The sequence below is a fragment of the Plectropomus leopardus genome, chromosome 6 (assembly GCF_026936395.1).
Source record: "Plectropomus leopardus strain MGB_pleo_1.0 chromosome 6, ASM2693639v1, whole genome shotgun sequence".
Classification (NCBI taxonomy): domain Eukaryota; kingdom Metazoa; phylum Chordata; class Actinopteri; order Perciformes; family Serranidae; genus Plectropomus; species Plectropomus leopardus.
In genome coordinates, this window is record NC_142181.1 from 12,048,578 (window position 1) to 12,069,787 (window position 21,210).

Below are 21,210 nucleotides of genomic sequence, written 5' to 3' on the forward strand. Positions count from 1 at the left end.
ACATCGCTCATGCATAGTCATGGTTGCAAAAGAGTAATGAAAGGAAGGATGAAGTGGGAGGAAAATGGAAAGTCGGACTTTATGCAAGTGAGAGGACAAACAGGTTTTTCTGGGAAGTGTTCCCACAGAGGCCCAGCGGTTTCCTCCGTCTGTGTTTCCTCTTCCTGTCAGAAACAATCTACCTCCTGTTTCAACTCTGGCTGCAGTGATGAATACAATACATACAGGGAGTACGAGGCCACAGCAGAACATTATAAAATGATCACATGCCGTAAGTGACATTCAGGGACCTAACACCCATTCTGTCTTCTCTCTGGTGTGTTTCTCACCCTCTCCCTCCCCCTCTGAGCACAGCGCATTGTGTTGACATCCTCTCTCTCTGATTACGGTGCAAAGGAGCAGATATCTCTGTAGAACACAAGCCCAGATGAAAGCCATGTAATTTAGATAGCATCAATAATGAAGGGGGGTAAACACATCTAATAAGTGTATGTGTTACGGCAGCAGTACAGTATGCACACACTCACACATACACACACACAGAGCTACATGCAAGGCTGCACACGCAGGCTCGAGGCACATGTCATGGGTTGCAGCACAGGAGGGCAACATGTAATTTGTAAGTTGAGTGATGGCACCGACAGTATCGTTGTGTTATGCTGAATAGATTTTCCTTTCTTTTACTTCTCTCTCATCCTGACACGTGTTTCACTGCATCAGACTATAAAAGTGAAAGAGTCGGGAGCATTTAAAGAAGCAACACAATGATGTGTTTCCTTTGGCATGTGTTTCTTGAAGGACACATGGAAATCCAGATAAGAAGCAAGAGAAGAAAGTTTGAATATGATGCCTTCGGGAGTTGCGATATGGAATATTGATTGGGTGACTTACTGTGAGCCCTGCATTTGAATTTGTGCCACACTCCCACAAGCTGATTAATACTCTCTATCATCTTTCCCTGAGTTTAACCCATCAATATCTATGGCTTCTAACTTTTGCTCTTGACCATCATCATTTCTTTTATTCTTTTATCCTCACAGAAAAGAAAACAAGTGTGTTAATGCAGTGTTACATTAAACCCCACATAAGAGGATGTTGTTGCTGCAGTGAGATCCAACATCATAACAACCATTCATTAATTCTGTCCTCCTTTTTTTATCTTTAGGAGGCGTATTCAGTGGCAAGGCAGTTTAATCTGATCCCTCCAGTGTGTGAGCAGGCGGAGTATCATCTCTTCCAGAGGGAGAAAGTAGAAGTGCAACTGCCTGAACTTTATCACAAGATAGGCAAGTATTCTTCGTGTGTGTGTGTGTGTGTGTGTGTGTGTGTGTGTTAGTCAATCAATGCCCCATGATAAAATGTATTGTCAACTTCGCACAAACATCCCATGATGAGAACATTCTTGCACTGTTTGTCATAGACGAGTAAAATCAAGGAATTAATTATACTAATCTCTATCGTTCTCTGTTGCTGAAACCCTTTGAGTTAATCATTTTGTCTTTTTTCTTCTTCTCATACGTTCTCACTTTCCTGGCACTGTTCTCGCACATTTTTTCACACCCTCTTCCTTTGACACATCTTAATAAAACTCGTCCTGTTTATCTCCCTATGATGGTCTCCATGGTGACAGGAGTTGGGGCGATGACGTGGTCACCGCTGGCGTGCGGCATCATTACGGGAAAATATGAAAATGGCATTCCTGAATCTTCCAGGGCCTCCATGAAGGTAGGCAAACTCAGCTTGATGATAAGTTTGTTTTCCTGGTGTACAACACATGCTCAGTTCCCAAAATAGAATGAGCACATGATTCGAAGTAAAGGCTTTGATCCATAACAGACTTAATCAGTGCTAAACTAGACAGCTTTGTGTAACCTAGTTACAGTTAGATATCTCCTGGATGTTCTCCATCTTGTTTCACAGTTCATGCTTTGGCATGGACCTCATAGTTTTATCTACAATCACATCAGACCAGGCTGTTGTTTTTATCTCCAGTCCTCCTGCACCTGCTGCTGCTTGTCACAGCCAACTTGGGTTAAAGGGACAGTTCACCCCAAAATCGAAAATGCATGTTTTTCCTCCTACCTTTAGTGCTATTTATCAATCTAGTTTGAGATAGATGGAGATATCGGGCATAGAAATGTCTGCCTTCACTCTAGTATCATGGAACTAGAGCACTCAGTTTGTAGTGCTGCTACAAACTCAAATTGCCATAAAAACATTTGAAAAGCTCAACAGCAATTTCTCTTTTCAGAAATCACGGCCCGGTTACTCAAGATAATCCACAGATTGTTGTGAGCAGTTTTTTAGGAGCTATTTTATTTCTACTGAACAACACCAACCATATCATCGTGCAGAAGGAAGCATGTTGCAGACAAACACTGCTGAGGTTGAAAAACCTGCATTTGCAGTTCTTGAAACATTAAAACATCTGTTTGCATATCGTCTTAAACATGCAGCCCAAATATGTTTGCTTTAATATATTTTTATAAAGTTAACTGAAGTTGATCAGTTACAATGGTGGTTCCCAACCTTTATGGCTTTTGACCCCTAAAATGGAGCGTTGTCCTCTGATGACCCAATGTCGCAGGTTTGTACATGACTAATGAGAAGTTTTCTCCCTCAGACTGTTAACACTAAAGGATTTTTAGGGGTCTGAAGAGATGGAAATGTCAAGTGTTTGACAAGAGAAGAATGAAACATAATTAGCAATTGTTATTAATTATTTGTCTAATACATCATTTTTAATTGTTATATCTTACCGTAATTGAATCCCCAAACATATTTTCTTACAAACAAGTGGAAAATCTGCAGGCATCTGTAGGATTGTTTCAAGAAAGAAAGAAGCCAAGAGAAGAAGCAGGCACCAGCTGGACTGAAAAATAACAAACAAAAATGCTTCAAACAAATTAGTTTAAATTCAAATAAGACGGATTTATTCAAACTGCACTGGCAGATTTCTTCACCTGTTTTTAAAACATGAGTTTCAAGACTTACTCTAAGTTACAAACAAAAATGTCTTGGTAAGAAGGAGATTATTGAAGGGACCTTGTGGCCAATAAATGACTGTATCTCATGTTATGAACCACAGATAAAGGGGCCAGAATCCCTTTGGACGACTGTCAACACTTTTTTTTATGATTTAATGCCACTACAGTAGTTAAAAATAACATTAGGCCTATGTGTCTGATGCTTTTAATATTTATTAAAATTACACTGCATGTGATTTTGACTTTTCTCTCATCTGTTACTTCACTTCTTTACCCGTTGCCTTTTTCCTCTCATTAAGTACTATAATTACTTCCTCCTTTTGGATCTGTCTCTCCTCTGTTTCTTTGTCTCAAACCCTTTCCTTCCCTTCGCTCACTCTCTGTCCTCTCCTCTCTCCAGTCGTATCAGTGGTTGAAGGAGAAAATAGTAAGTGAGGATGGAAGAAAGCAACAAGCCAAGCTGAAAGAGCTCAACCACATTGCAGAGAAACTGGGCTGCACTTTGCCTCAACTGGCTGTGGGTAAGACTTCACCTTCTTATTGCAAAAACTGTGAAAGCAGCCTGAAGCAGGGCTTTGAAAACACAGCTGCTTGGGGCCGTCAGACAGGAACCTGTCATAATGCAAGACGTGACCGATTTCACATTATCCTTTTTCACATGCACAATGTCTGCGTTTTCTTATTCTTTTTCAAGTGGGTTTGATTTTTCCCTCAAGCTTCCCACCGATACATGAACACAAAGACTTCTCAAATGTGTTTGTGCATTCAGCTGCATTATTGTGCACCGATAAAATATCTGAGCTGCCTGGAAGGTAGACGTAAATACAAACAAAACAAAAAAATGACTGGCAGTGTTGTGATGTTTAAGATTGGAAGTAAATTGACTAAAACAAACAAAAACCTTAAGTTTGTATGTAATGGTAAATTGTCATATCCATCTGGGAAGAGCAAATAGAGGACAAGACTGAAATCTCAGTTTTACTTGTGCTCTGTTATGAGGCAATAATAAGCAGGAGTGCGCCATCAAGTGGGCTTTGCGTGAACATCAACCTCTCTCTCTCTCTCTCTCCAGCGTGGTGTTTAAGAAATGAAGGCGTGAGCTCAGTTCTTCTTGGAACATCCAACCCTGAACAGCTCACTGAGAACCTCGGAGCCATACAGGTGGGAACAAGCAGAAGCGCATGCACGCACACACACACACCCACACGCATACGGTAATGACCTCTATCCTCCAGCTTTATTAATTTCTAGATCAAAAAGTTTCCTCATATCCAAGTCTTTCTATCATGGATGTATTACTGAATGGGTCTACCGGGCACAGACTCAGGGACTCGAATTGTCAGGGGCCCCTGGCCTTCACCTGCAAAATGCCACTCAAATTAACATGTACCAACCAGACAGGAACTCAAAATAAATGCAGAGACACAGAGAAACCACAAACTGCTGCAAATGAACTGCAAAGAGACACAAAACAACCAAAGAAACCCACTAAATGATCTCAGACAGACACAAAACACCCACAGAGACACAAAATCACAAAAAGATGCATAACTACAAAGAGACACAAAACATTAAAGAAGATTGAACACCTACAAAGTCTGTGTGTCTTGCTCCTATGTGCCCAGGGGCCCATTGTCTCAGAATCCAGCCATGCTCTTTACACATCAAGGTTTCTCTTTCTCTCTCTCGTGTCTCGCTGTATTTCTCACTTCCTTCCTGCCAGGCTTTTTACCAGTTTCACTCTGTCTCTTCTGCCCAGGTCCTTCCTAAGATGACGTCTCACGTGGTGTCTGAAATCGACCACATCCTGGGCAACAGACCATACAGTAAGAAAGACTACCGCTCTTAGGCCAGGCTGGTGCACTACAGAGAGGTCAGCCTTCCTACTCACCTTCCTACTTAACCACACTGCTACCATGGACCCACCCTTCAATGTTTAAGTCCATGGTTCTCTCCTTGGGCCCCACTCAGCTCCAGCGCACTTCAGCCTGGAACCGACAGCCTTGCTAAGCCCAGCATTGTCGTGCTCAGATCAGCTCTACCAGGTTCATCTCAGGTCCAGTCCAGCTCAGCCAAGAGATGCTTCACAAACTCAGCTTTTCGCAGCCTTAAACCTAACTTAGTCCATCTAAGTGAATCAAAACTGTCCCTCAACCAAGGTGTTAACACTTTCAGCACTGGTCCATTCAAATGTAACTATGCAGAGCTTACCCGTGCCCATGTAGATGTCTCAGTTCAACTCCATACAGGGGCCTTGTTAAGAAATAAATAATAAAAAATTCTGGCTTCTTTACGGTGTCAAGAACCGCTTCTAATAGTCTACAATAAACATGCACACATTTACAGTTGGGATTTGAGCAGTACAGCATGAAAAGCACTGCAAGAGGATTTCAAGTCAAAGTGCCTTGCTCAAGGGCACCTTGATAGTAGTTGTTGAGTGAAACGGTTTTGTTTCTTATTCACTTTTCCTACCCGCATCCTCCCAATGACTCAGACCCTCAGGTCTCAAGCCTTTCCTCTCTAATGTCCAGACGTCCACCCAAAAGTAATTTAATTTGAGCACAAAATTCATACGGAGCACATATTTTATTCATGAAAATTGCTGAATACATCAGTATAAGCAACTCCAATTTATAAATTAGAGGTACCTTTGGAAAGCAGATGTGAAGAAGCTTTAGTTGCATGAACAACCTCAGTCAGTTAGTTAGCTTTCTTTCAATTGCTATGCAGTGCAGAAAACAAAATTACAACTTGAGCTTAATATTTGTACCTCTTATGTCAGAGGTATGTGCTCAAGTCGTGGGATGAGCTGTCTTTTTCAGTGAAAATACAAAATAAAATAGCTTTATGAATGAGGCCTCAACAAACCAGTTCCCTATTAGCTTGAATTTGCTTCAAACTACCTACCAAATGTATTCAGACTATATCCAGTAGAGCACAGAATAGTATTCAGTAGATATTACAGGCTGCAAATCCAGAGTATATTAACCAACAGGTGCATGTTTCTCCTGATATAGTGTGCCTCTCTTTAGTTTTCTACAAAGCACATATTGAAACAACAGAAGGGAGTACTGCGAGCTAGTCAACTGTCCGTGACCGCCTGTGAAGCAAAGGATTGTGGTTCATCAGCGTCAGCGGGGTTGGGATTTTGTTAGGGGAGAGAGGGAAGCATGTCGCCCCTGTGTGGTCTTTTTCAGGAACTGCTGCTCTGCTTCAGTAGATTATAGAAGAGAGAAAAAACACTTTGCAAAAGAAGTGGACTCCTTTTCTCTCGGTTTGCGTTCGTTATGGAGACATTTGTCTCCTTTTCTGCCTGTGAACTGAACCTGCATCGCTGATTGCCTAAATGAATATTACAGAAAAGGACTTAAGCCTGTACCAAGCCTATGTAATGAAGAATGACTGACCTCCCAGCTGGTCATGGATACAGTAACTGCAAAAACTGCTTGTTAATGGAACAAAGAGGCAAAAGGCAAAGTGGGATGTGGCAAAGATTACAATATAGTACAGTATTTATTCTAGAATAGTTAATAGATAGAAATTTATTTTGACATTTTGAGATATTGTTTGGAGAATTATGATGATGTTACATGTACATACACTGTTAAGGCATACCTTGTAACATAGGCAAAATCATGAAGAAGCCTCTCATGCATAGGAGGACTTCACAGTACTGTATGGTTAATATATAAATAAGATGTAAATAGTTATTTTGTTTCTCCTCTGCAGAATCACTGCATCAGCTGCAGTGTTTGACTCACTCCTCATCCCATTGTTCTCACTGAATACATTGCTGGCTCCTGAAGGATATTTGATATAAGTATTATAAATATTTTTAAGGAGTAAAAGTCAGTTTCCGTTGTTGCATCGTGAAGTCATATTAGGAAATCTGTATTAATAATGGCATTATTTATAAAAGGGAGCCTCTGTTTAAATCTAAGCACTGACCTTGTATCATTATCTCCGAGCAGGTGGCTCAGCTCTTATTGTTCATGTTGCCTTCATGCGTCCTTGTTCTGGTTCTTTTTCATCTGGAAAACAAGCCATCACAGAGATCAGCAGAAATGTTGGCCAGGTTCCAATCGAGTCACTGTCTTGTCCTTGGTGTACATTTGTTGACTTGTAGCACAAACACTCTCCAGATTTTAATCAAAGGGAAGTTCTGTGTACGTTAACCTCTGCAAAAAGAAGCAAAGCAACATTAAGCAGTGTTTGGCTTATAGTTTATTTTAAGAAGTGCAGACTTGGATAATGAATAGATGTCCCTGTGACTATACGCACTGACTTAATGTTTCATACAAAGAAGTGTGATATGACCTCCTCCGAGTCATTATTGTAATGCAATCGACCAGCAATTAACTGCACTTTTCATTTAAGATACATCACATATATCCATCTGACTCTGCTCATCAAAACGTGGGCCATATGTGGTCGAATACTAAAGTAGTAGTTGGTGAACAAACTCAAAATATGTGTTGTGTACTAACATGTACTTTCAGTTTGGTTGCAAGTCAACAAGCTGCCTCTCAGTTTGAGTCAGTGACCAGGTTGGACTGAGGCCTGCTGGTGTGTGTCGAGACTTCTCCACCCAACAGAGTGCCTTGACTTGAGTCCCTCTACAGGAAAAAATTCAGGGATGTCTTTCATTATGACTTGTTAAGTGGTGTTTGGGTGTTGTCCTACAAACAAAGTGAGAATACAATAATATGTAAGCAGATTATTATATTATTAGATTGCTTAATGCAGTGTATGTTACCTATTACCAAATTTGGACAAAAATCTTTGAAAACAAAGCAGTCAAACCCCCAAAATACAGTTTGTATAAAGGTAACTTTGACAAATTGACAACTCAGCCCGACCCTACAGCTTGTTACAGTGTACAGCTTTGTTCCATCTTGGCCTTTATTTAAGCTGTTTCCCCAAAATGCGAGCTCAACGCAGGAAAACGAGCAGTGTTGGAGGAGTAGTTAACTACATGTAGTTCAATTAATAGTTTAACTACAAATCCTGGGTGCTTTTTCACAAGTTAACTACTTTGGGTCATAGAGTTTATGTATATTATTATTATTATTATTATTATTATTATTATATTAGTATATTATATTATGTAGCCTATAGGTAATTACAAACTACATATTTACAGTATTCTTATGACTCCTTTTTTGTTTTTGCAAAACAATATGGCACAGTGGAAAGCTCATAAAATTCTATTTTTCTTTCAAGTTTAGCCCCAAATATTTATTTATTTATTCTCAGGCTGCCTAGGAGAGGATTGTCCTGCCCCGAAGTCAAACACATCTACACTTTACTGAGTGTCAGTTCAGATGTACTTCTGTGTCACAGCAAGATTCCAGATTCAGACTGTGATCATTTCCTGTGATGTAGTTTAGATGTAGTTAAACTACTTTCTTTGAAAATAGTTTTTTTAAAAGCTAAAAAAATTGAGTAATAAAGATGTATTTTACCCTTTTAAAAGCTGAATCAACATCAGTTTTCTAGTGCTGTGTTCAGACAACCTCCACAAGTTTGAAAACCTTTCTTTTGAAAATATGAGGGGATAAAACATTAAGCAACTTCATAGAAAATATTCCAAAAATCACAAGAGATTAGTAGTAAATTATTCTCAATAACCTGGGGGAAAATGTCCAGAAAACTAGACTTACAATTATCATAATTAGATGTTTAAATTTACATTACATAATTATTATAATTTTTAAGCACTTTTTTTTCAGGTCATGAATGGTTGGAAGGTCATGAACAATTTTCTAGCCAATTTTTGGGTAATTTCTTCTTAAGTTGCTTATTGTCTTCTTTCAATATATATTTATTGATTTATTATTTTAAAGAAATCCACTTAATTCTCTCAGGTTTTAAAGGGTTAACTACTTTTTATTGTAATGTAGCTAGTAGTTTAGTAAACTACAGTTTTAATGTAGTTTACCTAGCATTGGTTACAAGCAATCCAGCATTCCTATGGGTACCAGTGAAATGTAATGTAAACTGGTCCAAATATGTCAGTGTTGTCTGACTGTCGTCTTCGGTAAGTTCACACTCTGGGAAACAGGTCTGAAGGCCAAAATGAATCAAAGCTGGAAACGGTTTAGCTGTGGCTAAATTCTCAACTGAAGCCAAACAAAACTGATACTCATCAAAATATTGAGTAATCTATTCTACAGATCAGTGTTGTTTTCTACGACATGTACATTTGTGGATGGAAAAGACCTGACATTGAATTTGGTTCCTTTTTTTTTGTTATGGTGACATGCAAATCATCAGTGTATCATTTCTCTCCTAAACAGTGGTTTCTCTGTAAATAGTCTATATGAAAGTGTGATTAAAAATAAATGCATTGCCAATGGAAGCATCAGTGTCTCTCTTTTGTCTCTGTTAACCTCATGGGAGGGTAAGAATATATTTCAAACAGGTAACTATACTTTACGCAGACTGAGTAACACCTGTGTGAGTGCGCACACACATAATAAACACAGAACAGAAATTCCTGGTTGTTTATTTGTTACAAAAAACAGAAGACAGACCTGGAGAAACACCCTCCAGACATTTGATCATGAATTTCATGAAGTTGAAATGTGCTGTTTCGGTCCCTTAAACCCCATCCCAAACTTAAGTGACAAACAAAATAGTGTATACCCATCTTTAACCCACTCCCAACCAAATCCCACCCCACCATCCCTCCAGCTTTTAACTCCCCTTTCTTTCTCCTTTACTTAGAGCCCGTGGACAGCAGAGCGATAAGTCCTGAGGAGGCACTGATGGACAGAATGTAGTTCCTGGAAAATGTGAAGTTAAGGCAAAAACAAGCATCAACAGAGTGATTTTGACAACTTGTTAAAGGGATCCTTTGCCAGTTTTCAGCTAGGTCTGTGGCACCATGGTGTGGGCAGTGTGTGCAGATGAACAGTGGAACTTCTAGCCTGCTCATGCCAGCAGCGTGGCTGCTCTAATACCCTCCTCCCTGCCTGCACCTGGGTTTTTCCAACACGGGTAAACCCGCTCAATATGGGCGATTGGCTTTATTCCCACTGCCTGTGAACACACCGCCCAAGCACACAAGTCTGCCTTTCTGTCAGCTGGTGCGTATGTGTGTGGGGGGGTTGTTTTGTTTGTGTGTCCGTGCAACGTCACAGACAGGCAGGATTGCATCTGTCCAGCTAAGGAGCTGAAATGACCACTTTCACCCGGGTGTTGTATTCCAATCAATGCCGATCACAGCTTGAGGCGATAAAACCCTGTGTCTACTGCAGAATCCTTTGACCTGAGTCTGAATGCTGATCACTGCATTAAAACGTCAGATGTTAACAGGTTTTTTGTGTTGTGGAAATTAGGCTTAAATTGTGGTGTGACAATTCATTTTTTTTCAATCCAGTGCATTTTGTCTGGCAGATCGGCGGGAGGCTCTGGAAACTGTGGGTTCAGAGGCTCTTAACACTGTTCATCTGTACATGCTCCCCACACCGCAGTGACACAGACTTGGTTGAAAAGTGGCAAAGTATCCCTTTAAATGCATCCACCTTATTTATAAAAATGAGCATTTCATGACTGATGACAAAGTATTGTAAAGCCAAGATAACAAGTACAGTTTGGTTTAAAGGATACACGGTGGGGTTGAAGTTCTTGAGCAAGAAAAAGGAGGAGATGATGACGAGCACCAGGAACAGAGTGTTGTTATAGAAGATAGAGAAAGTGGTGGCTTCGTAGTCAGCGACCTCATTCTTCTTCCATAGGATCCTAGACAAACACAAAAAGTTTCATGTATCAATACAGTACAGTATGTATCTTTGCGGCACTTCAGAGAGCCCTTTACTTACATTCAATCAGTAGACTTTTACTCTGTAAAAGAGGAACTCAACACGCATTTATGCTCCATGCACATCTATGTTTAGACATGCTACACTGAAAACAATTTGTCGAAACTAATTGAGAAACTACAATTGCAAACATCCTGCACAACACTGCATTGAGCTACGGCTTTAAAAAACGGTGCATGTTTCACCTCTCGTCTTTCTCCTTGCGGGACATCTTGCGGTTGTCCGCCTCAGACAACTTCCTGGTCACCTCCTTGGAAACAGCATCCTCACGTTTCTGGGCAACTCTGCAGGATAAAGACAAAAAGGTGCAAACATTAGAAGTCAGTGAAAGGTTTTTGTCAAGCTTTTAAAGCATACTCTTATGCCGTCCAGTAAACAGAAATCGACTGAAGGGAAGAAAAATAAACTACTGATTTATGCAGTGAGAAATCCCCCCTTCCATTGTTGCATATGGTGAATTGTTTACCTAAAGTATTGACAATGGTTTTGCATACCAGACTATTTGTTTCAAAGTTTCCCCTTTAAAGAGTTATCTGTACCTGCAGGATGACAGTAATCCTGTCAAAACCCTGATCCTTCTAATGTACACGTACAGGACAGAGAAACTTCAAATGGGACAAATGTAGAGTTATGTGTTTATTCTGCTTACTTGTGTTTGAGAACAAACTTGACGTTCTTGTAGGCAAAGGCCACCAGGTATGTGCTGACCAGAGTCATTACAGCGTACAAGACTGCAGACTGGACAAGGTCCATGTGCCAGATCCTCCAAAACAGCCCTAAAAAGAAAGAGTCAGTCAATATTAGCAAAATGATCAAGTCGGTAAGTATGCAGACCAGTTTTTCCTTAAAAACCTGGACCGACATCACCTTTCGGGTGGTGCTTTTAGACATCTTTCACGAGTATTTAAAACTGTGAATCCCAAGCAAATTGGTGTGATGTCTTCTAAAAACGTGGAAAAAGGCAATGTGCAACTTGATAAGAAATGTTCCACAAACTGCAAGAAACTATCTAACTATAACTATTTTTTTATTTTATACAAAAAAATTGTTTTGGTTTCTTCTTCCATTGCTCATTGCCTTCTCCCCATATTTTTGAGAGAAGTCAAACCAATATGCTAACAAAGGTTATAAGTCTTCTCCAGTAAACTAAATGTATGCAGAGTAAAGTTTCAAAGTTTATCCTGTGCTTTTTTTTAACTTTGCATTTCAAAAACAAAAAATTAAAAGGAGTACTAACTGACTATACTGTTCATTACTATTATCATAGCGTGCTATTACACCTACAGTAACTTTAACTCATCATCTCAGAGTTAGCAAGGACAATAATAAAACTTTAGCACCTTACAGTCATTTTGAAAATGTATTTCTTACTAACGTTCATTGAGTGTACTCTCGACAAGCTCGTATTTTAATCACTTTCCTCATTTCTCCCAGTGAGATCAGTGTTAGCTCAGCTCGTTAGCATCAGTTAGCTGGTACTCACAGATGGGGATGGCCGAAACGATGAGAGCGTTTCCGTAAAAAAGCGCGGTGGACTTTGCGGAAAGGTTTCTGCTGAAGTCCTGGAGGAGAAGGTCTTCCTCTGACTGCTGCTTGTTGCTGCCTTTAGGAGCCATGTCTGCGGGTCGACCGGCCTGTCTGCTGCTCGGCTCTGGACACAAGAGGACTGACACGTCGGTGTCTGAGCAGAAGAGGGACGCGTCAGCACAAATCCGGAAATACACCGACTCTCTTCTTCTTCTTTGTTTCAGGCGCTTCACATTACTGCTGCCCTCCACAGGAGGATAAAGACACTGCACTTCTACATTTTGGGATATGTGACATTTACATAGGCCTACTTTTTCTTTTTGTCCAGCCTTGCACGTATGCCTATTTATTTATTTATTTATTTATTTATTTATTTATTTATTTATTTATTTATTTATTTATTTATTTAATGTATGTATTTATTGATTTGATTTATTATTGATGATTTATTATTATTTAGTCTTTGTTATTATTATTTAGTCTCTTAGTTTTTAGTTTTTTTAGTTTAGTTTTTTTTTTTGTTTTTTTAAGCGTATTCCTTTATATTCTACAATTCTACAATTTCATTTAGCAGACGCTTTTATCCAAAGTGACGTACAACACAAGCAAGAATTTAGACTTAAGGAAAAAACCCTTAGTAAGTGCAAAAAATGTTTCAAGTGTGATTCTCAGTTTTGAGATCAATAAAGTATATCTATCTATCTATCTATCTATCTATCTATCTATCTATCTATCTATCTATCTATCTATCTATCTATCTATTTATTTTATGTATTTATTTATTTATCTTTGCACCTCTTGTCTGCACTCTTGCTTTTGTGTGATTTTTATTTAATTCTTTGAAATCATATTGTAATTGATTTTACCTACTGTAAATCTGTATTCTTTGTTATGTTCATATATTTTAATTCTCTGTAAAGCATTTTGAATTGCCCTGTTGTATGAAATGTGCTAAACAAATAAAGCTGCCTTTTCTTGCCTGGAAATCACTCCTTGCATGTGTACATGTGTATGTATTTGTGGTCTTCACGTGGTGTGTAAAATTCAAAGTCTCTTGCCAACTTAATGCCTGCTCCTTTCAATAAGAAGTAAATTGAACCTACTAGTTTATGCAAAATACAGCTGACATTTATCAAATAATAACTGTGGAACCATATCAAGGCCAAAAGGTTTGTTCATTATAAAAATTTAAAAAAGACTGAAAAAATAAAACTTGAAACTGAAAGTTCAAGTTTTGATTTTGAATTCCAAAAAATAAAATCAAAAACATTTTCAAAATGAGAAAAAGGTCCATTTCCATTTGAATATAATTTTTATTCTTTTGGATATTTTTTTATTTTAAATTTCAAATTATATATAATTTCATATTTACGTTTTTTTCAGTTGCAGCTTTAATATTTTCATTTTTTCGCACTCAAATCTTTTTTCTTTCCTTTTTCTACTTTCAGATCTTTTAAATTTCAGATCGTATTTTTTTCATATTCAGAGTTTGGGCCCTGATCCGGCGTGGGGGACGTGGGATTGTCAGTGACAGCCATGGATGTATTATAGTGAAATCGGTGACAGCTGACAAAAAAGGCTCAGTGTCTTCCCCAATTATGTTACCTTCAGGAAATATGGGCACTTTGAAAAATATGACTCAACACTTTCTATACACTGTATTCACCGGATTAGCAGTGAATTAAGTGATGCTCTGGACAAAATTACATTTAACAATCTGTTTTAGACCACTCTTTGCAATCATCAACATAGAAGCAGGAAAATACGTCAGATTGTGAAGTTTAACAGCCATGCATCAAAAACTTAATGTTTCCCATTTCCACACAGGACTATGAACGCAGCGCAGATCACAATGGCGTCCTCATCACAACAACCTGCTGGCAGAGTCGCACAGGTAAGACATGCTATTTTTAGAAGAGGTACTGTGGAAATTATCCTAAATACTGTCATGCTTTTTTTTCAATCTTTGTTTTCTTAGAATTAGCAAACCTTTCGGCTTTGATCTTGCTCGATAAAAAACAGTGAATCTTTCGTAGTCCCACAAGACAAAAAAAAGTTAGTACAGTTGTTGTTTAAGCTAATTCAGTTAAAGTCTGTTGTGTAACATTTTGTGGCATCAAGTGGTGAAGTTGCACAACTGAAACTTCTGTGTGCCAAGCATGCAGGAAAACTGCAGACTGACGCGAAAACATGAATGGCCTAATCTGGAGCCAGTGTTTGTTTTTTTCCACTGTGGGCTTCCGTAGGGCACCAGCCTGTTCCATATGTATAAATAAACGGCTTATTATATAAAGTAACACAATGATACCTGTGTCAATACATCAAATAAGAACATAATGTAAATGGCGGGGTGTATAACGGGAGCACTGGAGTGAAAGAAAATGAAAAGGTAATAGCCATCAGAGGCGCAGAACAAAAACAAGAAGGCAAAATTAGCTAATTTGCACATATGGTATTATCTTATTATTTCTTGTTTATTAGAATAGAGTATCAAATAGAAAAGAAATACTTTATTAATCCTGAGGGAAATTGTTTTGTTACAGCAGCAAATAAGAGAGCAGCAACTGAACAAAATATTTGGTAAAAAGGCAAAATAATGCAAATTTAAATACAAAGGAGGGCCCTTAACATAGAATAGAATCAAATAAAATAACAATAATATATATATATATATATATATATATATATATATATATATATATATATATATATATATATATTATTGTTATTTTATTTGAAAACTCCAAAAGATTTAAAAGCGCTTAAAAAAAGAAAAAAATGTGCAAATAAATGTGCAAAAAGTGAAGCTAAAAAATACAATAAATTGGAACGATAACAATAGACACGGTCTCAGATGGGGGCTGTCTAGGACACTGCGTGCATCCTGACTGTTGCATACAGAAACAACAAAAACTCCAATAAGCTGGAATTCTAACTGGAAAATGAACATTACATCAGGAAATAAAATGTTTTATTATAACCTGTAAATATCAGTCAAAGAAAAACGATACGAAACAACAATGGGCTGTTGCTTTTTTTGTAACTTCTCCATGAATCGTTTTCACTGCTCCACCACACAGTGGCGTGCACAGACTTTTTGAAGGGCAGGGGCGAAAAGGAAAAAAAGGGCACATATAGCACAGCAAATGTTGTACTGAAGTTTCTGCTGCAGGGTGCAGAGTTCAAGTACATGCTGGATTTTCATTTTGCCCACTAGAGGTCAATATCTACATGTCTGTGCACGTCAGCTTCGGTATTCAGTTAACACTTTCTGAGGGACTGGCCGGGAGTGTGACAGTTGATCTGCAGGTCTTAAATCAGAAAGATTACAAACAATCAAGGAGAGTGAAGTCATGCCCTCGTGGTGCTTATAGTCACGGAAAAAAATAGTTATTGTAATTGTTAGAGTTGTGAAATGGGCAAAAGTTTGGTTTGGCTGTTTTTTTTTTAGTGACTAAAGTGATAAGCAACGAATATCTTACTCAAAACCCAAACAGTAAGTAAAATCTCCATAAAAATGTAAGCAAATGAAACTTCTGTCCACCCTACAGACCCTTACGCCTCCGCCTGCTTTAGTGCTCCTGCTTCCAGCGCACACACATATTCAAGATGCTATTTAAAGCTCCTCCTCCACGCATACACATCCTCATCTGACAAACATTGCACAGTCCATGGTGTGCATGAGAGTGTGACCACGCAGCTACAGATGCATAACCCATTAGTGGAGCATCTGCAAAAGTCCCCCCGTCTTCCTTATCTCGTCCTCCAAACCAGTTACATGTCTGCCGCTGGAGACATTTTAGGACCACGGAAAAAACAGACAGATATTTTGGCCTGCTGCTGCTGCCACTGCAGTGCTTAACCCCACGCTGAGCTGTTTTCTTTCTTTCTCTGTGCTTGCAGGAGCGAGCAGCATGTGCATGTGACCGAGCGCAGGGGTTTGTGTGTCCGTGTGTGTGTTAGAATGCAATTCAGACAGGCAGGTTTGCGTGATGTCCCTGTCTTTAAATGGGGATAGAGCTTAGGGATTAACCGTGCACTTCAGGGGTGCAGGAAGGAGGCAAAGAGGAGGAGAGGGAGGGAGGAGGGTGACGCCAAAAGGCCTGCCAACACAATGCTAGGCAAGGCTGGTGATCTCTCTCTCTCTCCCTCTCTTTCTCTCTTTCTCTCTCTTGTGTGTGTAAGTGAGTGCCAGATTACTTTGGCTTTGGTGGTACCACAGACATAACCACAGGGGCAAACACACACACACTGACCAGCCACAGCTGACAGGGAGTAAGCAGAACACACAAACACTCTTTCATACACACACATACTCACACACACACACACACACACACACACACACTGGCACACAGTGGATTCCTCCGGGGCCGTGTGCCTGGCAGTGCTGGTATGTTTTAGCTCACTCCGATCGTACCCTAAGGAGCACATATGACAGATCACCTATCATAGTGACAAATTCTTTTTGAGTTATCTTCTCTTACTCGCCCAAAGCTAAGCTCCGGGAGCCTACATCTCTTACATCTGCATGCCACAACATGTGTGTGTCTGTGTGTCTCTGTGTGTGTGGTAATGATACAGTGTAAAATAGGCTACTATTGTACCATCAGCTTTCCAAGGCCATGAGATCAACGTGAATCTTTCAGCACGTACTGTTTATCTGTGTTTATATCTCTGAAGCATCAAATAACAGATGATTTCTGAACATAAATGCATACAGTTGCACAAACTCAAATGATGAAAAACAATCCAATGAGGGGGGTGTGTGACGTGCATTTAAACGAGTCCAGGAGGCTTAAAGTGTTTAAAACGGTATCTAGCAAATAAGTGGTTACAGAACTCAGTAATTTTCCAGTGTTGGATATTATGGAAGTCCCCAGCCACTGCAAAAATAATTCACAAATGGTGACTGAGCGGGCGTGTGGTCACACAACATCCTCTGGCTTCTGATGGTTAAAAGAGGAACAACATTTATTAATCTTTTATCACTGACATGTGGCAAGAGTTCTTAAGTTGGAGGGCTCAAAGTGGGAGTTTATAGATTTTTTCCTTTTCCTCAAAAACCTTCGGTTTCCCAATTTCCTTTCTGAGAGGTTCCAAAGACAGGGAGCGATCCATAACACTGTTTTCTAACTACAGCTGAAAAGAAGCTGAACTAATGAGTGAAATGTCATAATATACACAATTACTTCTGCAGTGTTTTTCAAAAATGGTTTATTGCATAAATTGTACTACTTTCAGTCAAGCATGCCATGTGTTTAGTGCATTTTAGGCTAGTGAAGCCTGTTTCTTTCATTTCTGATGTGACAGGGGCTTAATGGTGAGCTTTAGGTTGTTTGTAAAGTCTTGACATAAGGACGTTCATCATCTATCTCCCTGCCCTGCTCGATGGTACAAGATTAAAACTTCCATCTGAGGCTTTAGTTTAATGTCTCTTAATTTGTGATCTCACTTAAAAGACAGTGGAAAAATAGAACAAAGCAGTTTCTTGTAACAAATCAGTGTCATCAAAAACTATCTCTATTGACTGATGCAAAAATTCTCATGGCCCTATCTAGAGCTAGTGTTATGTTTGTCCACTCTGGGCTACTGTAGAAAAATGACTGTGGAACATGAAAAAACTCTGTAGTCGAGGACCCACTGCCTATGTAGATATAAACTACTACTTTTAAGTTAATAAAAATACAACAGTTCTTATTTTCAGGTGATCATATGCTAAAGAAAACATGCTTATTCTATTTTATTCCATTTCTGCCAATATAGCCCAATAAATCCTACACACTGGAGCTTTAATATCTATTTTCGGGATTATCACAATTATGCAACCAGAGGTCATTTAGCTAACGTTAATCCCTTTTGACTTCCTTTCTGGGAAAAATACATTTTTATGAACTCGTGCACTACTGTGTTTTTTAAATATTTGGTAAATGATTTTTTTTAAAGGCAATTAATATTATTTATTTTGCATGTGTTGTGCATGTTTAACTTGTATTCCCTTATATTAAGATCTGCTATTTTACACGTCTATCATTTCATAAGAGGACCACAGTGGAAACAGGAGTGGGTGGCAGTGTTGTATTTACTCGTGGTTGTGTTTCAAAGTGGACATTATGTTGTGATGTGTTGTACTACTTCATGAAGAATGGATAAATAGAACAGGAGGAGGAAATAGAAAAGAACAGAACATCTGGCTTTCCCTTTTTCTCACCCTCTCTGTCACTTCTCAGTATCGTTGAGTCAGGGTGAGAAATGAACTGAAAGGCTGTAAAATGAACTGATCAGAGAAGGAGAGGGGACAGAAGCACCTGTGAGGGGACACTGGAGATGCCGTGCAACTGTTTCAGGGTCTGGTGACATCTCTTCTGTCAGATCTTGCTTCGGTTAAGGAGAGATTGTATTCCACTCCACAAAATACACCCAGCTCCTCCCTCCCGCTATAACGTCTCTCCCTTTCACAGATGTTTGCTCAAATGGTTGCGTGTGCTTCTCCACTCCTATCTCCATCGTGTCCTGTGATTTATGTTCCCCCTTCGGCTGAAAGGCATGGAGGAGAATGTGATACGGTAGAGGTGGAGGGTGGAGGTGAGGGGATCCCTCAGAGAGATGAAGGGAGGAAAAGGAGTGAAATATTTGTCTTTTCAAAGGATGCCAGACATGTGTTTACACTTTCTGCCCACTTTCACCATAAATAGTTTCATCACCCTCGGGGTTGCGCTGCTTGCACGGGAATTTACATGCGAGCATATGACTGTGTGTGAGTGTAGGTGTGTGCATGTGAGAGAGTGATGGACCCCAGGGTGGCTAAACTTTGATCTATTTCCTCTATTCCCTTTCCTCGTCATTTGTAGGAAAATGTGTTGGAGTTAAAGCAATAAAATGTGTGCATTCCACGAGGCTCTCAGGATGTTTTGTAGTGGCCAAACAGTGTAATTACACCTTCAGACTTTTATGGTATCAGTGCATACATTTTTTGTAAGTGTCACAACCACTGTGAAATGACTCGTTTCACTATTAAGCAATCCATTTGGTCTGATAACGTTTGTAAAGTCTAAATGTGTCTCGGTCTAGAAGTGCTTATCCGACACTCTGATTCCTCAAGTCTGCGAGACAGTTTCTTTACTGTTTCATTCAGCTTTGTTACTTTCTTCCAGTTGCTCAAATCAATTTTTCATTCCTCCACAGAGGGATTTCATTTCCGACTTGAGCTCAGACTTTAAGTCTGCTTTTAGTTCGTTCAGCATTGTCTTAATTTCAGCAAATGCTGCATCTGGATTCATGCTTCACTCTTTTTCTCGCTGCTGTTATCTGGTGGTAACCTTAGGCCTGCTCATACGGGTCGGCTTTCATATGTTTACTAGCACGTTATTTTCAAAATGACTTATTTATGAGAAGACATTGTTTGTTTGATGGCGTGGAGAGTGTGGCTAATCCTCCCTGCCTTGCTGCTTGACCTGGAAGTCAGAGCTGCACAATTTTATCATTTTATTGCAGTTTAAGTAAGCAGGGTGTTTTGGGACATCTTCTCTGCCTGTTCTTTCTGTTGGCTGAAGGTGAATCGGGGTTGCAGCTTCGCCTACCTGATTGCTGATGCCGTGCATCTGGACTGATAACCTGTGTGTTAAAGCCCCTCCTCCACCCTGTCTTTGATGGTCAGTGAGAAGGCCAGCTGAACTTAGTTTTTCCATCGGTCCACTACTTTATTATTTATGTTTTTCAGGACCCTTGCTCTTTGTTTGAGTCTATTGGTGCATGAAGTTCAGCATTCAAAGTGGCCCGACACACCTCACAGAGGACGGTTGCATTTCTGTTGGCAGGGGTAGGAACCAGGGTTGCTCAAAATGCAGTGTATGTTTAGGGTGGCACTCAATGGCCTTGTCTCTTTGTGCTTGGTTGTTCATATTGTCAATAAACTGGAAGTAGCTGACTTGGCTGGCGGAAGTCTCTAGTGCACCTGCTCTCTCTGGGCCACACATGTGGGGAAGTTGGACATTTTTGTCTTCATGCACTACTGAGCAACTTTTATAGGAAAAAAGAGGGCCTCACTTCAAACGCTGTGTCTAGTTCTCTACATTCATCCACGCTACACACACACTTACACACACGCACACAGATGGTTGTTTCCACGTCAGAGGACAGTACGACGATTTGCATTTTTTTCCTTGAGACTTACTCTAATTTGGCTAATCCAAACCCCATAACCTTTAACTAAACCTGACATTAATTGAAGTAAACTTATAATTTTATGGTTTACATTATAGAGACTTGAGATTTGTCCCCAAAAAATTACAGTGTAAACAGATTTATGTCCCCACAGCATGAGTAACACATGTCCACGCATCAATATCCAGACACACAAAACTGAGAGTACTTGTTTGTTTTTGTTTTTAATTTTTTGAAATCAGTGATCATCAAAATTAGTCTTCTAAGTGTGAGATATTAGTTTTTTTTGTATGTGTGTGTGACCAGATTTCTGTTGATATGCAAATCATTTTGCTTGGCAGGCTTCATAATATTGACGCCTATTTCTGAACAAAACTCCAAATGTGAAACACTTAAAACTTGGTTGATCCATTTACCAGTTTTTATGGGGAAAAACTGGTTTCATCTTGCATCTGATGTTTGTTTTTTTGCAGTATGTACGTGTTTCAAAGCTGATGATGACGACAGAGGTGTTTGAGTAACGCTGTAGATGTAGCTGCATTTAGGTAAACATTACTTTTTGGGTCATCTAGACCCCGGTGCTGAGATTCTTAACTATCTGGACTGCGATGACACAAGCTCAGCTTCCCCTGGCAGAGTTACGGTGACCCTTCAAGCAGAGCTCAGTCCCAAAACAAATGCTCACGTGGTTCATTCCTTCACTCCAA

The 21,210-nt window shown here is 39.5% G+C and overlaps 3 protein-coding genes across 4 annotated transcripts in view; 2 read left to right on the forward strand and 1 right to left on the reverse strand.

Moving 5' to 3' along the window:
- The window catches only part of kcnab1a (potassium voltage-gated channel subfamily A regulatory beta subunit 1a), a 112,102-nt gene extending 102,754 nt beyond the window's left edge, over window positions 1-9,348 (forward strand). For both annotated transcript variants that reach the window (XM_088078775.1, XM_042487339.2), the window contains exons 10-14: window positions 1,166-1,286; window positions 1,631-1,725; window positions 3,388-3,508; window positions 4,060-4,148; window positions 4,747-9,348. In XM_088078775.1, coding sequence (XP_087934901.1) covers window positions 1,166-1,286; window positions 1,631-1,725; window positions 3,388-3,508; window positions 4,060-4,148; window positions 4,747-4,836 — 516 coding nt within the window. In that variant the 3' untranslated portion in view covers window positions 4,837-9,348. The remainder of the gene's footprint in view (window positions 1-1,165; window positions 1,287-1,630; window positions 1,726-3,387; window positions 3,509-4,059; window positions 4,149-4,746) is intronic.
- Window positions 9,349-9,479: 131 nt separating this feature from the next.
- Window positions 9,480-12,508, reverse strand: ssr3 (signal sequence receptor, gamma). Its single transcript, XM_042486716.2, has 5 exons — window positions 12,297-12,508; window positions 11,463-11,589; window positions 10,999-11,097; window positions 10,602-10,733; window positions 9,480-9,775 (listed from the first exon to the last, which is right to left on the reverse strand). The coding sequence occupies exons 1-5, from the start codon at window positions 12,427-12,429 to the stop codon at window positions 9,709-9,711; spliced, it is 558 nt and encodes a 185-aa protein (XP_042342650.1). The 5' UTR covers window positions 12,430-12,508; the 3' UTR covers window positions 9,480-9,708.
- A 1,707-nt stretch (window positions 12,509-14,215) lies between these two features.
- tiparp (TCDD-inducible poly(ADP-ribose) polymerase) overlaps window positions 14,216-21,210 on the forward strand; it is a 51,453-nt gene continuing 44,458 nt past the window's right edge. Inside the window, exon 1 of the mRNA XM_088078776.1 lies at window positions 14,216-14,234. The gene's annotated coding sequence lies outside the window, so the exon portion shown is untranslated. The remainder of the gene's footprint in view (window positions 14,235-21,210) is intronic.